We start from the raw sequence: 17479 nt of genomic DNA on the forward strand, positions 1-17479 counted from the left end.
ACTGAATGTACTTTGCTAACAGATTATTTTTCCTAAAAATGTTTCTTTGATGACCTAAATGATCTCTCCATCCTTTATACAATTGTGGGTCATGAGGCTCCAGTTACGATGCGTAGGTGCCTACCACCCACAGTCACCGGGGGCTACAGAATGCCTCCTGAGTGAGTAGTAACCTTAAGGACTCACATTTATGTGGCTTCTGTACTGAAATGAAGCTGCCATTTTTCAGTGTGAATATGTTTTTTTTCTCTCATGACATAGACAAATGTTGATGTTTACTACAAGTTGGTACATTAGTTGCTAATTAAGTTCCTAGCTGCTCCAGCCAAAACTTGCTGTATTGAATCCAAGAAAAGAATGGCAGCTATATCAAAAATAAGTTGTTGGGGGATTTTTTTGTTTTGTTTTATTAAAGGAAAGTTGTATATTAAAGAATATAGGGAACTTACACGCTGGGATCTAGGAAACCTTCTGTCTTGGCTTCCTTCTAAGCTGAGTTAGTGGTTCAAGTCCATCCACATCTGTTACCAGGTCCTGGTCAAAGTTGCATAAATACTAGCAATCTAAATATGAGGCAGTAAAGTTAACTGTTTATTGTGATTCACTTTTTTGTACCCACCTTCAAATTCCCAGGGGAATGAGTTAGTGTTTGGGAACCCGCGGGAGGTCAGGTTTATTTTAGGAAGGGCACAGAGGTGGCTTCCTCCTGGCTTTTCCGCATCTCTGGAAAGATGTCTTCTGTCCATCTCTCACCTGTCCCTCGTCGTCTCATCTCACCACCCTCAGCCAGGTCTGTGTGCATTCACCAGCCGAGGGTTAAGTCCTTGTTCACGTCCCGGTCTGTGGCAGTTTCTGTTCACTTCCCCATTGGAAAGTCCCAAATCACACGCTTTTATGCCCTACACATTTTGGCCTACAAAGGACCTGATTGTTAAGGCAGAACCCCGCTGGGAAGACAAAATACCCGCAGGAGGAGCTTTGCAAGAGCGTTGGTGTTGGTGCCAGAGAGAATTCGCTTTCCTTTTCTGTTTCCCGCGGTATCCTTGACCAAAGGTCTCTCTCGCCCGCCCGGACCAAAAGGTGGCTCCTCCCCGAGGAAACTCCCTCCCCGCCCGGCAGATTACGTTTGCAAAGTCCTGCGAAGAGAATCGAAACAGAAACCAAAGTCAGGCAAACTCATAAGAACTGCCCGACAGAAAGCTGGACTCGAAGCTCCCACCCGAGTGTGCAGCGGGATCAGTCGTGTCCGGGACCCCAGGCGCGCACCGCAGAGTCCAAAGTCCACGTCCGCCGGTCGCACCTGCCTTCCGCGGCCCCGCGCGCCGCCCCGCTGCCCGCCACTTGCCCGCCTGCCCAGGTGCGACCGCGGCCCCCCGCGCGCCGGCCGGAGGGCCCTGCGGGCAACCTCGTTGTCGTCAGGCACAGGGCGACAGACCCTGCTCCTCCAAGTGGGCAGCGGAGAGCGGCACGCACAATTCACCTGTCCCGCAGAGAACAGCACCCTCTGCTTGGGAGAACACGCTCCCTTCTCTGAGAAGGAAAGATGTCGAATGGGTATTCCACAGACGAGAGTTTCCGCTATCTCATCTCGTGCTTTAGGGCCCGGGTGAAAATGTACATCCAGGTGGAGCCTGTGCTGGACTACCTGACCTTTCTGCCTGCAGAGGTGAAGGAGCAGATTCAGAGGACGGTCGCCACTTCCGGGAACATGCAGGCCGTTGAACTGCTGCTGAGCACCTTGGAGAAGGGAGTCTGGCACCTTGGCTGGGCTCGGGAATTCGTGGAGGCCCTTCGGAGAGCGGGCAGCCCTCTGGCCGCCCGCTACATGAACCCTGAGCTCAATGACTTGCCCTCTCCAACGTCTGAGAACGCTCATGATGAATGTCTCCAACTGCTGAACCTCCTTCAGCCCACTCTGGTGGACAAGCTTCTAGTTAGAGACGTCTTGGATAAATGCATGGAGGAGGAACTGTTGACAATTGAAGACAGAAACCGGGTAGGTGTCAGTTCAGATGGAGCTGGCCTTTTAGGCATATTTTGCAAAGCAGCCTTCCTTGTGCGTTTGCCCCATTCTAAATGTGCTTGACATCTTTGGGCAAATCTAGTTAGTTCCTTTGAGAAGACAACATTTATGCACTTTAAGACAGTTTTGAAAATTTAAACACAAAAGAACTACTTCTCTACTTCTTTCACTGAACTAAAAAGGAGTTAACTTTAGAAGCGTATATTAACAGGTAACATTTATTGAACACTTACTATGTGCAGTTTGTATCATTTTCAAAATGTATTACTACAGTTCCTGTTCAGAGTAATCCACTGAGGCTCCTAATGTTATCAACTCCATTTTACAGATGAGAAAGCTGAGGCAGGTTAAATCATCTGCCCATAGTCTCCCAGGAAGAACAGTGGCAGAGCTAAGAATTTAGCTCTTGCCAGTGTTGAATTTTTTTCTTATTTAATGTAGTTCCATGGAGCAGAGGTCAGCAAACTAGGGCCCACCAGCTAAATCCAGCCTACTACTGTTTTTTTCAGGCCCACAAGCTAAGGATGGTTTTTAGATTTTTCAATTTTTAATTTTCAGTGTTTATAAAGTTTTATTGACACAGTTCTGAGTCAATATGACACAGTCATGCTCATCTGTTTACATATTGCTTGTGGCTACTTTTCTGCTCCAAAGGCAGTTGGAGACTGTGTGGCCTTAAAGCCTAAAATATTTGTTATCTGGCACTTTAGAGAAAAGGTTTTCCGATCTCTGCCCTACATTACACATTGTACCATTTAGTCTTAGCCCAAATGGGTAAATTACAATCAGATACACACACACACCCCTTTTTTCTTTCTTTAATCAAAGTTTCAACATTCTCTAATAATCCAAATTTAGAAGCAATTCATTGGAAGAATGTGTTGCTAGTTTTGGTTTTTCATATTAGTGAAGAAACTGGATTTTTCTTAAGTTGGCATTTTGACAGGGCGAATTTTACTGATGACTTTACCTTGAATGTGATATGAATTGTTTTTTGATAAGTGAAGATGTACTGTGATGTGTATAAACGCTGACCTGTTTGAATCTGACTTACTCAGGCTCGTAAGTCAAAAGTCTTGTTTTGAAAGACATGTAAACAAATAAAGCCATGACTAAAAGTCAAAGGCTTTGTCTACACCTCACTATGATTTTCACATGATTTTTCTCTCTTGGTGTTTCATCCATTGTTTGTATATTCATTACAAAATTCTGGGCATTTGATTGATTGGCTATAGCCTATGATGCAAGTTAGTCTTTAGTGAATAAAGTTAATGGTCTTTTGGAGACTTGACAGACACAGGGCCTGTCCAAAGACCCAAACATGCATCTAATTTTGATGGCCAGTTTTCCCAACAAGTAAATTACTTTGCACTGTTGTCTGTAATGTTTATGTCGTTTTGTGTATTGAGAACCAGCTAGAACGCATTATAGTAGTCCAGCTGGATATGACAAATGTGTACATCACTGTGGCAGAATCTTAATTTGGAAGAAAGTATGCAGCCTTCAAGCCAGCTGGAGATGGAAGATGGCATTTCCAGCCACAGTAGCTGTTAGAAGTCCAGAAGCAACAGAGTCCAGTAACACCACAAAGCTGTTTATGTTTGGTGGGTATGATGTCCCGATTGCCAGCGAAACAGCACTTCTCCCTATTTACTCTAAATACTTCTGCCTATCAGCATCACTTTTGTCTTGCCTGGATTGAATTTCCGCCAGCTACATTTTATCCAAGTTCTTGATTCTGGCAAGCTTGGAGGCAGCTAGCAGTAATGTAAGGGATTTGACACAAAGAAGATACAGAGTAAAGGGACTTTTGTGTACTGGTAGCAGTTAAGACCAAAGCAACCCAAATTCTCCCTCTGATTCACATTTCAAAAAAGGCCCTGAAAGACTGAACAGCTATAACAGTAGTATCTCTATGAGAGTCTGGAATAATTTTTGTATGCATCATTTTACATGTATTACCAGTTCCAAAAATAAGCTATGGTGGACAATGAGAAGGAAGCATTACGTTTGGGAGAATAATCTATATTGATGTGGGGGTCATTGACGAATGTTTATCTTATAGCAGCAAAGTGTGATAAGAGTGTAGAAGGGGAACACATGAATTTAAGGTCTATCTTGGCTTCTTACTATATATGTTTAGTTTGGGCCAGGTTATTTAAGTTCCCTGATACTATATTTACCTGTGAAAATGGACATCATAAAATTTATCACAGTATTTTAGTCAACATCAAATCAGAAATAGTTTTTATGAAAAAGCTTATAAATCAGAGCTATTTGATAATGATGTTGACTTTTATTACTATTCATCTGATTACAGTTCCTTGTAAATTTAAGTTTGAGAGACTTAGGTAAATTACCCATGTTGCAATTGAGATATACTTTTTTTCTTTTTGAGACGAAGTCTCACTCTATCTCCCAGGCCGGAGTGCAGTGGTATGATCTTGGCTCACTGCAACCTCCTCCTCCTGGGCTCAAGTGATTCTCCTGTCTCAGTCTCCTGAGTAGCTGGTACTACAGGCACGAGCACCACCACACCCAGCTAATTTCTGTATTTTTAGTAGAGACAGGGTTTCACCGTGTTGGCCAGGGTGGTCTCGATCTCTTGACCTGGTGATCCACCTGCCTCAGCCTTCCAAAATGCTGGGATTACAGGTGTGAGCCACCTCGCCCAGTCAGAGATATACTTCTTAAAGTCCCTAGATTACACTGATTTGAAAAGGAAATTGCTTCTTTCATCCCAGAACCTAACCAGAATTAGGTATAGGGTTGGTGTCTAATAAGCATTGATTACTTGATTGATAGACTGAGTGAATTTATTTCTGAAAGTGTCTGGAATAAGTGTTGAAAACACATGATGTATTGGATTGCGTTGCCAGGCTTTAGAGAATGGATGAATGATGAACATAAGATTTCCAAATTTGCTTTTTAGACAACTTAAAATAGCATGTAACAAAGTAATGAAGACTTCTATAAAATGGTCTTGTATTTTCATTCTTTTTCTGTTTTACCATAGATATTTTCTACTGGATCTCTTATTTTAGTTTAGGATTTCCACCCCATCTCCTAGCTTCCGCCCCTGAGTACAGCTTCTGAAAATGATTTTAGACTTCTGTTTGTATCCAGGAAGTACCCCAAAACTCATTCATTCATTCATTCAGTTTGAATTTATTGAGTCTCATATTTGTGCCAGGTGCCATGCTAGTGGCGAAAAGATAGGAGAAAAACACAGACACTGTTCTGTCCTTTCATGAAACTGTGTTGAGGTATTAATCAGTGTTGATTAAAGAATGTCTACTATATTGAAGGCACTATTCTAAATACTAGAGACTCAGGAATAATATGCCATTTTATCAACATATGCCATTTTATCAATCATTATAATAAAGCGGTCCTTGACAGTAAGTGGGTACCCCTGTATGGCCCTGCTTCTCTTTTAGGATGCTTAGTGACAACTTGGCATACCCATCAGCTTAGACAGTCATGAACTCTGGGAACAGAAGTGATCACATAAACATTTCCATAGTGTCTCAATAATCAAGCTGAACAGCTAAAGCGAGGTGCACGTGTCCTTCCTGGCCAGCTGAGAACACAATGCAGCTGTAGTCCTGGAGACTGCACACACCTTCCATTTACACAAGAGAACCAGAGATGCCATGACAAGTCTAACTAAAAACAGTCCAGTTCTCCCAACATGAAGTTGAGTACCCAAGTCAGTCTCCCCAAGAACATTGGATGGTGTGGCAAATTAGGAAGGATAAAGATTTCATTTGCAAAAAAAAAAAAAAAAAAAAAAAAGTATGAATAAGAAATTAGCTATGTCAATGTGACAATAATATTCATTTGGTTAAGACATTAACTGTTTGTGGGAAACTGGTTTTTAAAAATTCTTTATTTTTAACATACAAGTTTTGCTTCCTGATTTACTTTTATCTGAGAGTTCAACTCTGCTGGGTAAAAAAATCACCATTATATTTAAATAGCTGCCTAAGATTATTATAAAGGAAAGAAAACATTTTTATTAAACTATATAATTGTGTTGGTAAGCCAATCGTATAGTTTAATAAAAATGAAGGAACAAAGTATGATAAGAATGTAGAAATGGAACACATGAATTTGAGGTCTCTCTTGGCTTCTTACTATGTATGTTTACTTTGGGCCAAATTATTTAAGTTCCCTGATGCTACGTTAGATTCATATCAAAGAATTTAGAATATGAAAGCATTGAGCTGTATTATCTCCAGATTTATTTTATATCATATTTCATAAATTAGTTAACAATGTATTAAATAGACTATATAGTCATAAAAACATCCATCCATTTTTAACTTCATAGAGGAAACTTCGAGTGAGAAGGGGCATCTTTTCATGGTGTGTTGCAGTCTCAAATCTAAATATTCACCTCCCAAAAATTTCTATAATTGTGTTTACATATTGGGATCTAATATATTTACAATGTTTTAGGAGAACAGATTAAATTTTATAAATCATATAATTGCTTCAAAGGGAGTTGATGTACTTTCCAGCACCAAAACTGGGAAGATTTCTTAAGAATTCAGCATCTTGATGAGGCTACTAAAATTGCACAGATATATGTAGTTCCACATTCAAATCGTAATAGCCTTTACATCTATAGCAGTTACTTGTTAAATTAGCAGATGATAGCCAAGATGCTACAACACCAGAGAAGCCAAAGAATTGCCATTAGGAGACCAGGAGAGTTAGAAAAAAATGGTAAAAAAAAATGAGCAAAAATCTGCTTAGAAAATGTTCATGTGGAGGACATGAACTGAAATCACTTGAAAGTTACTGAGCTCAAATAGTTATTTTTAATCACTTCTTGCCAGAAAATAAACTTAGCATTGGAGAAAAATACAAGCTATAATTATAGTTCAAGAAGGTAGGATTCAGCCTCTAAATCCAATTGCCTGGGATCAAATTCTACTTCTGCTGCTTACTGGTTTTGTGACCTCAAAGAGGTAACTAAACATCTCTGGGCCTTGGATTTCTGATCTGTAAATGGGTTAATATTGATACCTACTTCTAGGCTGGTAGGTTAATATATTCAAGTTACTTAGAACAGCTTGCTTAACTACTAGATGCTAAGACGGAAATATTCCTTGGGTGGAGATCATGCTGTATATGCTTGTGCAGGTGAGATGTTTGTAATGATGACTCTTTAATAATGATGACATCCATAATAATTGCCAGCACAGAATTAGTGCAAGACGTTGTTCCAAACATGCTAACACATTTCTGACATAAACGGTTATGGATTATATGTATTGAACTAGAAAATACATAAATTTTGTAGGAAAGAACTGAATAATCCAAATTACACATGTGGAAGATTGGCAGATGTTGAGAAGGACCTTTGATAATATCTAAGTCAATATTTCTTATCTGGAAGGTTGATAGAATCACATGAGATGCTTTAATTTTTATTTGATATCTGAGTTCTCAACATAGACAACATAAATCAGAATATTTTAGGAGTGTTTCATAGACATCAGTATCTTTTAAAGCTCCATGGGTGATTCTAATGTGCAGTTAAGATATAGAAACCTTGAGATTTCTTTTCAGCTGCCTTGTTTTCCACATATTGAAACTGAAGTCCAGAGCGATGAAGTAAATTGCCTACTGCTACAGAAAACTAATGATGTCCTGCCTAAATTCCTTTAGGTCTAAACATGGCTTGAGTTAATATTTTCTCCAAATCCTTATCACTGTGTTAGGACGTGGGGAGATGCACTGTGACAATTATTACACAAATGAGTACTAGATTAATCTAAAACAGAAAATAAATTAAGGCTAAAAGACTCTAATGAATGAATATAGAAATAATTCTCCCCCATATTTCCAAAGAAAAGGTATAAAAATAAATTTCTCCTCATATTAAATAAACACAAATTTGAGAAAAATTGATTATAGTAATAATAAACTGTGCAAATATTAAATAGGAAAGAATACATCTACATAGTAATTACTTATTTCATAATGATAATCATGAAGAAAGAAGAATTAGATAAGAAATGTTTGAATTCCCATTTATAGACTTCATAGGTTGAAAAAGTATAGCCAGCCCTAGATATGTAGAAAGAAATAGGTAAAAATAGACATATTTTTACCTACAGACTAAATATACTTTCTCTTGTGCTTTTTATTCAGGCATGGCTGAGGTAAAAATTATTTTCTAAGTGTCAGGTTTGAATAATTCAATATCTTTATTAAAAAATGGTTCATATTTAAAAGGGCACTTGGTCCAGAGATTTTTTTTTTCCCTGCTGACTTCAGAATTGCTACAGGTAACATTGCTATTTCTTTAGCGTTTCAATATAAAGCTTTATTTATACTTAGGCTTAATTGCTGTTTTTCTAAAAGGTAGTTCCTGTTTAAGGTTATTCAAAAGATGTTTTATTTTATTTAATTCTAATTTTCTCTTACAACAGATTTCTGCTGCAGAAAAAGATGGAAATGAATCAGGTGTAAGAGAGCTACTGAAAAGGATTGTACAGAAAGAAAACTGGTTCTCCACATTTCTGAATGTTCTTCGTCAAACAGGAAACAATGAACTTGTCCAAGAGTTAATAGGCACCGATTGCTCAGAAAGCAATGCAGGTATTTGTAATTTTACTGAGGAAGATTGTTCAAATTCTGCCTAGTGATTGAGAGTTCAATAAAGCAGATAGACACAATGCTAAACACCAACATTTTTAGAATCAAAATTTTAAGAGTGGAAGGTATGTGATGTGTCATCTATTTTATTATCTTTACAAATGAGGAAATTGATGCCTGGGAAAAGATCAACTTATCACATACCATTTTTACTCCAACCAACACTCTTTCTACTATCTTATTTTAGAAACAATATGACTACCAGAAATTTTTATCAAGATTATTTAACATTGAATGCACACAATATTCAACGTTAAATAATTTGGAAGAAAGTATTTTAGTGGTAATAACAAATCTGCTGCATATTCTTCTGAACATTTTTATACATTTTAAGCAATGTATTAAGCATTTGATAAAAGAATTGTTTTGTCAATATATCACAACATTACCTAATGTGAGATTTTAAAAAGCATTCAATATTAGTAATAATGTAACATTTTATAGCTCTTCTCATATATCATTTGTAAATCTCACTTAAATTGCTCTTATTTTTCTTTTTGTAGCATGCATCCCATGTTTCCAAAAATATCATAAGAAAGAAAAAATGAAAGTTAACTATTAATTAATTAATTATAATCATTGCAGTCTTGTTCTGTTGACCCAAACTAATGAAAACTTTGGTGTAAAAAGTGGGGTGCTGCCATAACAAATACCTAAATATGTGGAAGTGATTTTAGAACTGGGTAATTGTTAGAGACTAGAAGAATTTGGGGTGAATGGTAGAAATATGGATGTTAAGGGTGATTCTGCTGAGGTCACAGAAAGAAATGAGAAAAATGTTATTGGAAACTGGATGAAAGGTGATCCTTGTTATAAAATGATATAAAACTCAATCTTACAAGTAATGAACTTGAATATTTGGCTAAGAAGATTTCTTAGAAAAATGTTGAAGGAGCAGATTGATTTCTCCTGTCTGCTTATAGTAAAATACAAAAAAAAAGAGAAGTTAATTAAAGGAATTGTTAATCAAAAAGGAACCAAAATTTAAATATTTGGAAAATTCTCAGCTTATTCATATTGTACAAAATGAGAAACTGTGTTATAAAGAGAACACTAAGGGCATGGCTGAACAACCAGTTGATAACAAGATCATGGGTGCCACTCATGTACTTAATCAGCCATTTCAGCAGAAGGCAGGAATAGAGATCATATCAGCAAATACACTTCCAGTTTGAACCGAAGGAGACAGAGAAGGCGGGACAGAATGAGAAAAGGATGCTAGATTTTTTGGATTCTACAGAACCAGAACATAGAGCTATTTAGTTGTGAATGTGTGCTGTTCTTCAAGGAAAGGAAAGAATGCCCCCAAAGTGATTCTGAAGTCATGAGGGTTGCCACTTCCACCACAGGCCCAGGGGCCAAAGCAGTTTCCTTTTTCATTTCAAAGGGCAAGGCTGTCTCTGGTTTTAGTGAGCCAGGATGACTCTGCCTGGTGTCTCAGAAGCAGGACTATCCTCACAGAGAGCTGTGTGAATGGAGCCCTTAGAGAGAGCAGAAGGGGCAAGGCAGTCTTGCAGAGCCTGAGAAATGAATCTGCCATTCCATTGACCTGGAAGGCAGAGCATCAAACCAAACAGAGCTATTCTCAAGCCTTACAAGCCTTAAGATCTGACGGAATTTACATTAATAAGTTCTGAGTTTGCTTGGACCCCATCACCCATTCTTTCTTTCCTGTTTCTCCCTTTCAGAATAAGATATCCATCCTATGCCTGTCCCACCACTGTATTGTGGAAAGGAAACATACAGCTCATCTGGTTTCACAGGGTCACAGGTGGTGGTGAATTTGCCTCATCATTAATCACACCTCCACTCTCATCCATGTCTGATTTAGACAATGGTTAGGTGAGACTTTTGACTTTAAACTTAGAGTTCATGCTGCAGTGAGTTAAGGCATTTGGGTTGATGAGATGAGATTAATGTATTTTGCATGCAGTAAAGATGTGAATTTTAGGAAGCCGATGGTAAAATGCTATGGATGAAATTTTGTCCTTCCAGTACTCACATGGTGGAGCCTTATATGACTCTATCTGGAGATAGTGATGGTAGGACATAATTAAGATTAAATGAGTCAGGCCAGGCGTGGTGGCTCATGCCTGTAATCGCAGCACTTTGGGAGGCCAAGGCCGGTGGATCACCTGAGGTCAGGAGTTTGAGACCAGCCTGGCCAACATGGTGAAACCCCGTCTCTACAAAAAATGCAAAAATTAGCCAGGTGTGGTGGTGTGCACCTGTAATCACAGCTACTTAGAAGGCTGAGGCAGAAGAATTGCTTGCACCCAGGAGGCTGCTGGGAGCTGAGATCGTGTCATTGCACTCCAGCCTGGGTGACAGACCAAGACTCCATCTCAAAAATAAAAAACAGAAACAAAAACATTAAATGAGTCATAAGAATGGAACCTTACTCTGATAAAAGTTGTGACCTTTTAAGAAGAGGAAGAAAGAGAAACATCTGTCTCTTTCTCTCTCTCACTTAATCATATGAGGACACAGAGAGAATGTGGCCATCTGCAAATGAAGGAGAGAGCCTTCATCAGACATTGGCCCTGCTGTCACCTTGATCTTGGACGTCCAGTGTCCAGAACTATGAGAAAACAGGTTTCTGTTATTTAAGCCACTCAGTTTATGGTGTTTTGTTATGGAAGCACAAACAGACTAATGTAGGAGCTTGGACTCTGGATCCTGATGCTTATCAAATCCTGGGTCGTTCCCTGAATGTATGACCTTTGACCTGCCCTGAATGTGTGACCTTCTCTGTGCCTAAGTTTACTCCTCAGTAAATTGGAGATGCTAACATTACTTATCACCTCAGTAAAATGGAGACATAATATTACTTATCATCCAGGTTTATTTTGAGAATTAAATAACTTAATATATGTAAGGTATTTATACGGTAAATGCAAAATAAATTAACTATTATAATAGTCCCAAACATACCTAATATCTAACTGCAGACATTATCAAGTTTTCTTTTTGTCCAAAGTCACAATAATTCTCTTTAGGAAATTTTCCATACAAAGTGGGGCACATTTTCCCTGTTTTCTTTAAGATGAGATAATCAAATATGATACGTTAGAAAATTTTCCTTATGGCATCAGTCTTCTCTTGACAGATTGCAGCTTCATAAAGGCAGAAATTCTTGATTTTCTTTTGAACCCACATAAACCCTTAATAAAATACCCATTACATGTAGTTGAAGTAAGAAAAGCTAGAAGGGAGGAATGGAGGAAAGGAGAAAGGAAGGATACAGAATATTTGATTAAATGTTTTAAAAATCCCCAGAAATTCAGAATACATGAATATAGGCTGACATTAAAGCAGATGTACGTCTCGTGCAGAACACACAGTGAGGAAACAAAATGGCAAGAGCAAAGCTAAAGAAAACCACCGAATTTGCATTTTCATTAATTCAGCCTTAAATGTAACTTTGTGTCACTGAATAAGTGACTTACTTCCTAAACCTGATGGTCAGACAGGAAATTACTTTTCTTATGATTAGCATAATCATTATATTGTCTTTTTAGCTAAAATCTAATCATTATAAACAACTACTCATTGTGTCCATATTAAAATTAAAAATACTGTGCCATAACAAAAGCACATTCTAAGCCTTTCAAAATATAAACATATTAAAATATATTAAAGCAAATCTCTATTGGGGGCTCTCTATCTTGTTTTCAGAATAACAGTAACAACTATTTATGTTGTATAAAATCTTGCATTGTAATACAATTTATGTTCTGTTCAGAACTTCAAAGTATTTAAATATATTCAGGTAACCTCTCTTACTAACCGCCACTTTGTTTTCAAAATAACAGTAACAGTTACGTATGCTCTATAAAAACTTGTGTTGCGATGATTTGCATTCTAATGCTTTCATTCACAGAGATTGAGAATTTATCACAAGATGATGGCCCTGAAGTGGAAAAGCTACTTCTTTCAACCACAGATCAGCCAAATCTGGAGAAGGAGGTCTGGGGCGTGGATAATAATTCATCAGAATCATCTTTTGCAGATTCTTCTGTAGTTTCAGGTACTCGAAATACATACATACTTTAATATATTAATTACTACTTTGAGAAAAAGCAATTGGGCAGAACCTATTAATCAGAGGGAGAAAATGTGGACATTAAGGTTAGTGAACATTTATATTAAAATAATATCTTTAAAGAAGATTAAATTGAAATCATTCTTGGCCAAAATGCTTTTTAAAACTAATCCAATATCAAGGTGTTATAAATATAAACACGTTTGCATCTAATTTTAGCTTATAAGGAATTCATAGTCATTATTATAGGCATCATAAGAATGCCCTATATTTCATGGTTTTCAAAGTACTTTCAAAGAGATTAGTGAATTTAATGCATCCAGAACCCTGAAAATAAAATAGAGCCATCACTTTTTTCCTCTCGTTTAAACTGGGATAACTCAGAGAGGTTCAACTGGGTTGTAAAAATTAAAACCAAAGCTATAAAAAGAAAGATGGCCAGATGCTGAACAAGGGTTGTCTTGAATTACATAACTAATCAGTGAGGACTGAAGACCACCATGTCCACCTTTTCGATACTGAAACAGCCCTGGAGGAAACAAATTATTTAATTATTTTCCCCTTTCTAATCTGCTCATGATAGGAGAATCCACTTCTCCCCTTCTCTACCAAAGGGCCATATTCTGTTTTCACAAAAAGTAGTAGCTTAAAGTCTGTGGTGTGCTGGTAAATGTAACAAGTAGATCTCTGGGGGGAAAGAAAAAGCCTTAGTTTGTAGCATTTGCCAGTGTCTGTGGTTTCAATGTTCTTGTTAATGCTTATTTCAAGCCTCCAACATAAGATTATTGATCACAAATCTGGGAAGAGATGTGCAGTAGCACGTCATTGTGCAGCATTCCCACCATACAGATGCAAAAGGCAGAGATAGCCTTCAGATCAAATATTACAGTAAAATTATTCAGTGATGAGTTAAATACTTACTACCTTTGTTTGAAAATAATTTCTTTAACAGTGACTTTATATAATTTAACTTTTGTAATGGCTATGATTAAAAACTCAGAAAATTCCTGAAAAGTTACCAGTTAGCTCCTGTGAGCCAGTATAAACTAACTCCAGCACACCACTGAAAAGTTTATGATTTTTTTTGTTTTGTTTTTACTTTTGTTTTGGAGATATGGACTCTCACTCTTGCCCAGGCTGGAGTGCAGTAGCATGATCTCAGCTCACTGCATCCTCTACCTCCTGGGTTCAAGCGATTCTCCTGCCTCAGCCTCCCAAGTAGCTGGGATTACAGGTGCCTACCATCATGCCCAGCTAAGTTTGGTGTTTTTAGTAGAGACAGGCTTTCACCATATTGGCCAGGCTAGTCTTGAACTCCTGACCTCAGGTGATTTGCCCGCCTCAGCCTCCCAAAGTGCTGGGATTACAGGTATGAGCCACTGTGCCCGGCCTTATTATTTTGTACATAGAGAAGTAATATATCTTCATTGCAAGAAATCTGTAATACATATAAACACACAAAGAAGTCACCAATATTCCCAGAGTACGGATATTATATTTAACATTTGGATATGTGTGCCTCTGAGCTTTTTACATACCTGAATGTGTATATATAGTGGCATTTCTCTCATGCTCATTAAATAGTCTTCTACAGCCTGGTTTTTAATGACTAAATAATAGTCCCACCATTTGGATGCAGCGTAATGAATTAACCAATTATTGAACATTTAAATAATGCCTCAATAGCTCTCTTTGTTCTTATGGCACAGTTTGCTTCTTAAAAACATATTATATAATTGGAATTTCTGGGTCAAATGATTTATACAATTTTAACACATTTGATACTTAATGTCAAATCTCACTCCAGGAACTTGTACCAATTTACATGTTCTCCAACAGTATGGGATATGAGTGCTTACTTCCCTGAATTCTCTTCTACGAGAATGAATAATATCATTTTCAATCTTTTTCAATTTGGCTGCTATTAAAAATGGTATTTTGTTATTTGAATTTACATTTTCTTATTTCTTCTGAAAAAGAATTTTGTAAATTGTCTTTGTTTTGTTAATTATTAACACTTTTAAAATTCACTTTTCCGTTAGGATATTCATCTTCTTTTTCTGGCTTATATGAACTACCTAAGTATATGAGACATCAATTCATTGTCATAAATAGTACCAATTTTTTTTTATGGTTGGCTTGCTTTTTAGCCTGATTGTAAGATGTTTTTGGGGGAGGAGAGTGGGGGGTGGGGAGTGAACAGGGTCTTACTCTGTCTCCCAGGCTGGAGTATAGTGGCAGGAGCACAGACTACTGCAGCCTTAACCTCTCAGGCTCAAGTGATCCTCCCAACCTCAGTCTCCCAAGCAGCTGGGACCACAGGTATGCACCACCATACCCGGCTAATTTTTGTATTTTTTATAGAGATTGAGGTTTCACTATGTTGTCCAAGCTTGTCTGGAAGCTCCTGGGCTTAAGGAATCCTCCTGCCTTGGCTTCTCAAAGTGCTGGGATTATAGGCTTGAGCTGCTGTTTGTTTTTTAATGCAATGCTTCTGAGGCTTTAATGTTCAAATGAACTACACTGAGAGAGTCTTACTGAAACCCAGATTATGATTCAGTAGAACCTGAGTGAGACGTGAGATTTCACCTTTCTCATAAACTCTAGTGATGTTGCTGTTGCTAGTAGCAAAGCATACAGAGGATTTTTTTTTTCACTTGAGCAGCTGCACTTTCCTTTAGAAATCATGATTCTATAGGAATGCCAAAATCCACTGAGTGTGGATTTTTCATGTTTCAGTAAATTTCCTCTATAGGCTATCTGACACCTCTATGAGTTACTGGCCATTTAACTCTATGAGTTAAATCCACAGTGGAAAGAAGTGAAGATGGAGATAATGCTGAGAGATGACTCTGCATCTTAAAATAGGGTTTGTCATCAAAGATTATCAGACTAATGCATTGCATCAGCTTGTAGTTAATCTACTGTGAATTGTGAGTGAACAAAATTAAAGGCAAAAGTTTTAAATTTAAAAAATTTTTACTTCTTCGTATAAAACTTAAAGATGCATCTTGTGAAATAAAAGTCTTAATAATGACATTAGGGGACAGAAATGGTTTTTACTTTTTTTTCCTCTTGGGTTCCTTCCTCTCTATCTCCCTCCTTTCACTCTAACTTCCTTCCCTCTCTTCCTTTCACTTCTTTCATTTAACAACTATTTTCCAAACTCCTATCGTGCCAGGCATCTTGTTGGGTACCACGAACACAGGAACATAATAGAAATGGCTTCATGGCCGGGCATGTTGTCTCACGCCTGTTATCCCAGCACTTTGGGATGCCGAGGCAGGTAGATCACCTGAGGTCAGGAGTTCAAGACCAGCCTGACCAACATAGTGAACCCTCCCCCAACCCGCTACTAAAAATACAAAAAATTTGCTGGGTGTGGTGGCAGGTGCCTATAATCCCAGCTACTCGGGAGGCTGAGGCAGGAGAATCACTTGAACCCGGAATGTGGAGGTTGCAGTGAGCTGAGATCATGCCACTGCACTCCAGCCTGGGCAACAAAAGCAAAACACTCAGTCACAAAAAGAAAAGAAAAGAAAAGAAAAGAAATGGCTTCAGCCCCCACAGAGCTTTCCACTGAGGGAGATGTCAGCCCAGCAGTAGTAGTAACTGTATAGCTACACTTGCAGTAAGTGCCATGAAAGAAAAGTACAGAGTATTAAAATACAGAATAATCTGACAGCATGTAAGAGCATACAGTAAACTGCATAGTAAAATAGGACCCATCGAATTCACAAACATCTTAACGGTCTTCTAGTCCATAGGTTCCTTATGATATCTGGATTTCTCATGGATTTGAGAGCAGGCTAGTTTAATCCATTCTGGTCCCTTCCAGAACACTAGCAAAGAGTCACTTAATTATGAAAATGTAGTGTGTTTGCTTTAGAGACTCCTGCTGTCATTCCAAGTGTCTGTTTCCTTGTTATCTTAAGGAATAAGAATTATGAATATTAATGATTTATAAAGTACCATTAGTCCAGATAAATTATTGGAGTTCTTTTGATTGAAGTTTTTGTTGAACAATTTACTATGGAAGAGTTTTGCCTGCATAGGCATTTTTTGACAGAATTAACAAGGTAAATGTGAACGTACACCATAGCTTCTAATATGCATCTGTGTAATTTTGTTTTGTGTTTCTTCTTGATATTGATAATGTTTAGTCTTTATTTTGAATTCCATTGTATTAGGCTAAAATTTCAAATAGTTGCCAAGATAGCATTGAAAACAACTTGTCACTTAAGCTGTACACAGTCTGTAAATATGATTTTTATGTGTATAAAGAAAAAAGAGACTAAAATTATTTGTAATTTTAAATTGAGATATTTGTAATTATTATTTCTGAACCAGTTTTTCAAGTATTTTCTCACTGCATAGTAGTCTTGGTGTTGCAAATGTTAATTATTTTGACTTTAATGCAAAGATTGTGTGTGTGTGTGTTTTAGCACCTTTTACTCCTTAACACATCTGATGAGTAAGACACACTACCCTCAGTAACAGTGGCCCCCTTGAAACTAATTTTAAACACATCTCTTTGACACTAGGGTTCTCTAGTGGATTGTTCTAGAGAGTGATTTCATCATATCTTCAAACTTAGGATCTGACATGTGTCCTTTTTCCTCCTCCCACCTCTTTTTGCAATCAATTACTTCATTAAAAAAGTGGTTAGTAATTAAGATATACCAGTTTTTTTTTAAATTTCCCCTTTCCCATTAACAAAACAATTTCTCAACAAC

General features: G+C 37.7%; 1 protein-coding gene across 1 annotated transcript in view; it reads left to right on the plus strand.

The window, feature by feature from the left end:
• Positions 1–1170: 1170 nt before the first annotated feature.
• IFIH1 (interferon induced with helicase C domain 1) overlaps positions 1171–17479 on the plus strand; it is a 51495-nt gene continuing 35186 nt past the window's right edge. Inside the window, exons 1-3 of the mRNA XM_012440584.2 lie at positions 1171–1996; positions 8473–8641; positions 12582–12728. Of these exons, the coding sequence (XP_012296007.1) occupies positions 1544–1996; positions 8473–8641; positions 12582–12728 (769 nt within the window). The 5' untranslated portion in view covers positions 1171–1543. The remainder of the gene's footprint in view (positions 1997–8472; positions 8642–12581; positions 12729–17479) is intronic.

The sequence above is a fragment of the Aotus nancymaae genome, unplaced genomic scaffold, assembly GCF_030222135.1.
Source record: "Aotus nancymaae isolate 86718 unplaced genomic scaffold, 86718_ANA_hifiasm-v0.15.2.pri h1tg000029l, whole genome shotgun sequence".
In the NCBI taxonomy this organism is placed as follows: domain Eukaryota; kingdom Metazoa; phylum Chordata; class Mammalia; order Primates; family Aotidae; genus Aotus; species Aotus nancymaae.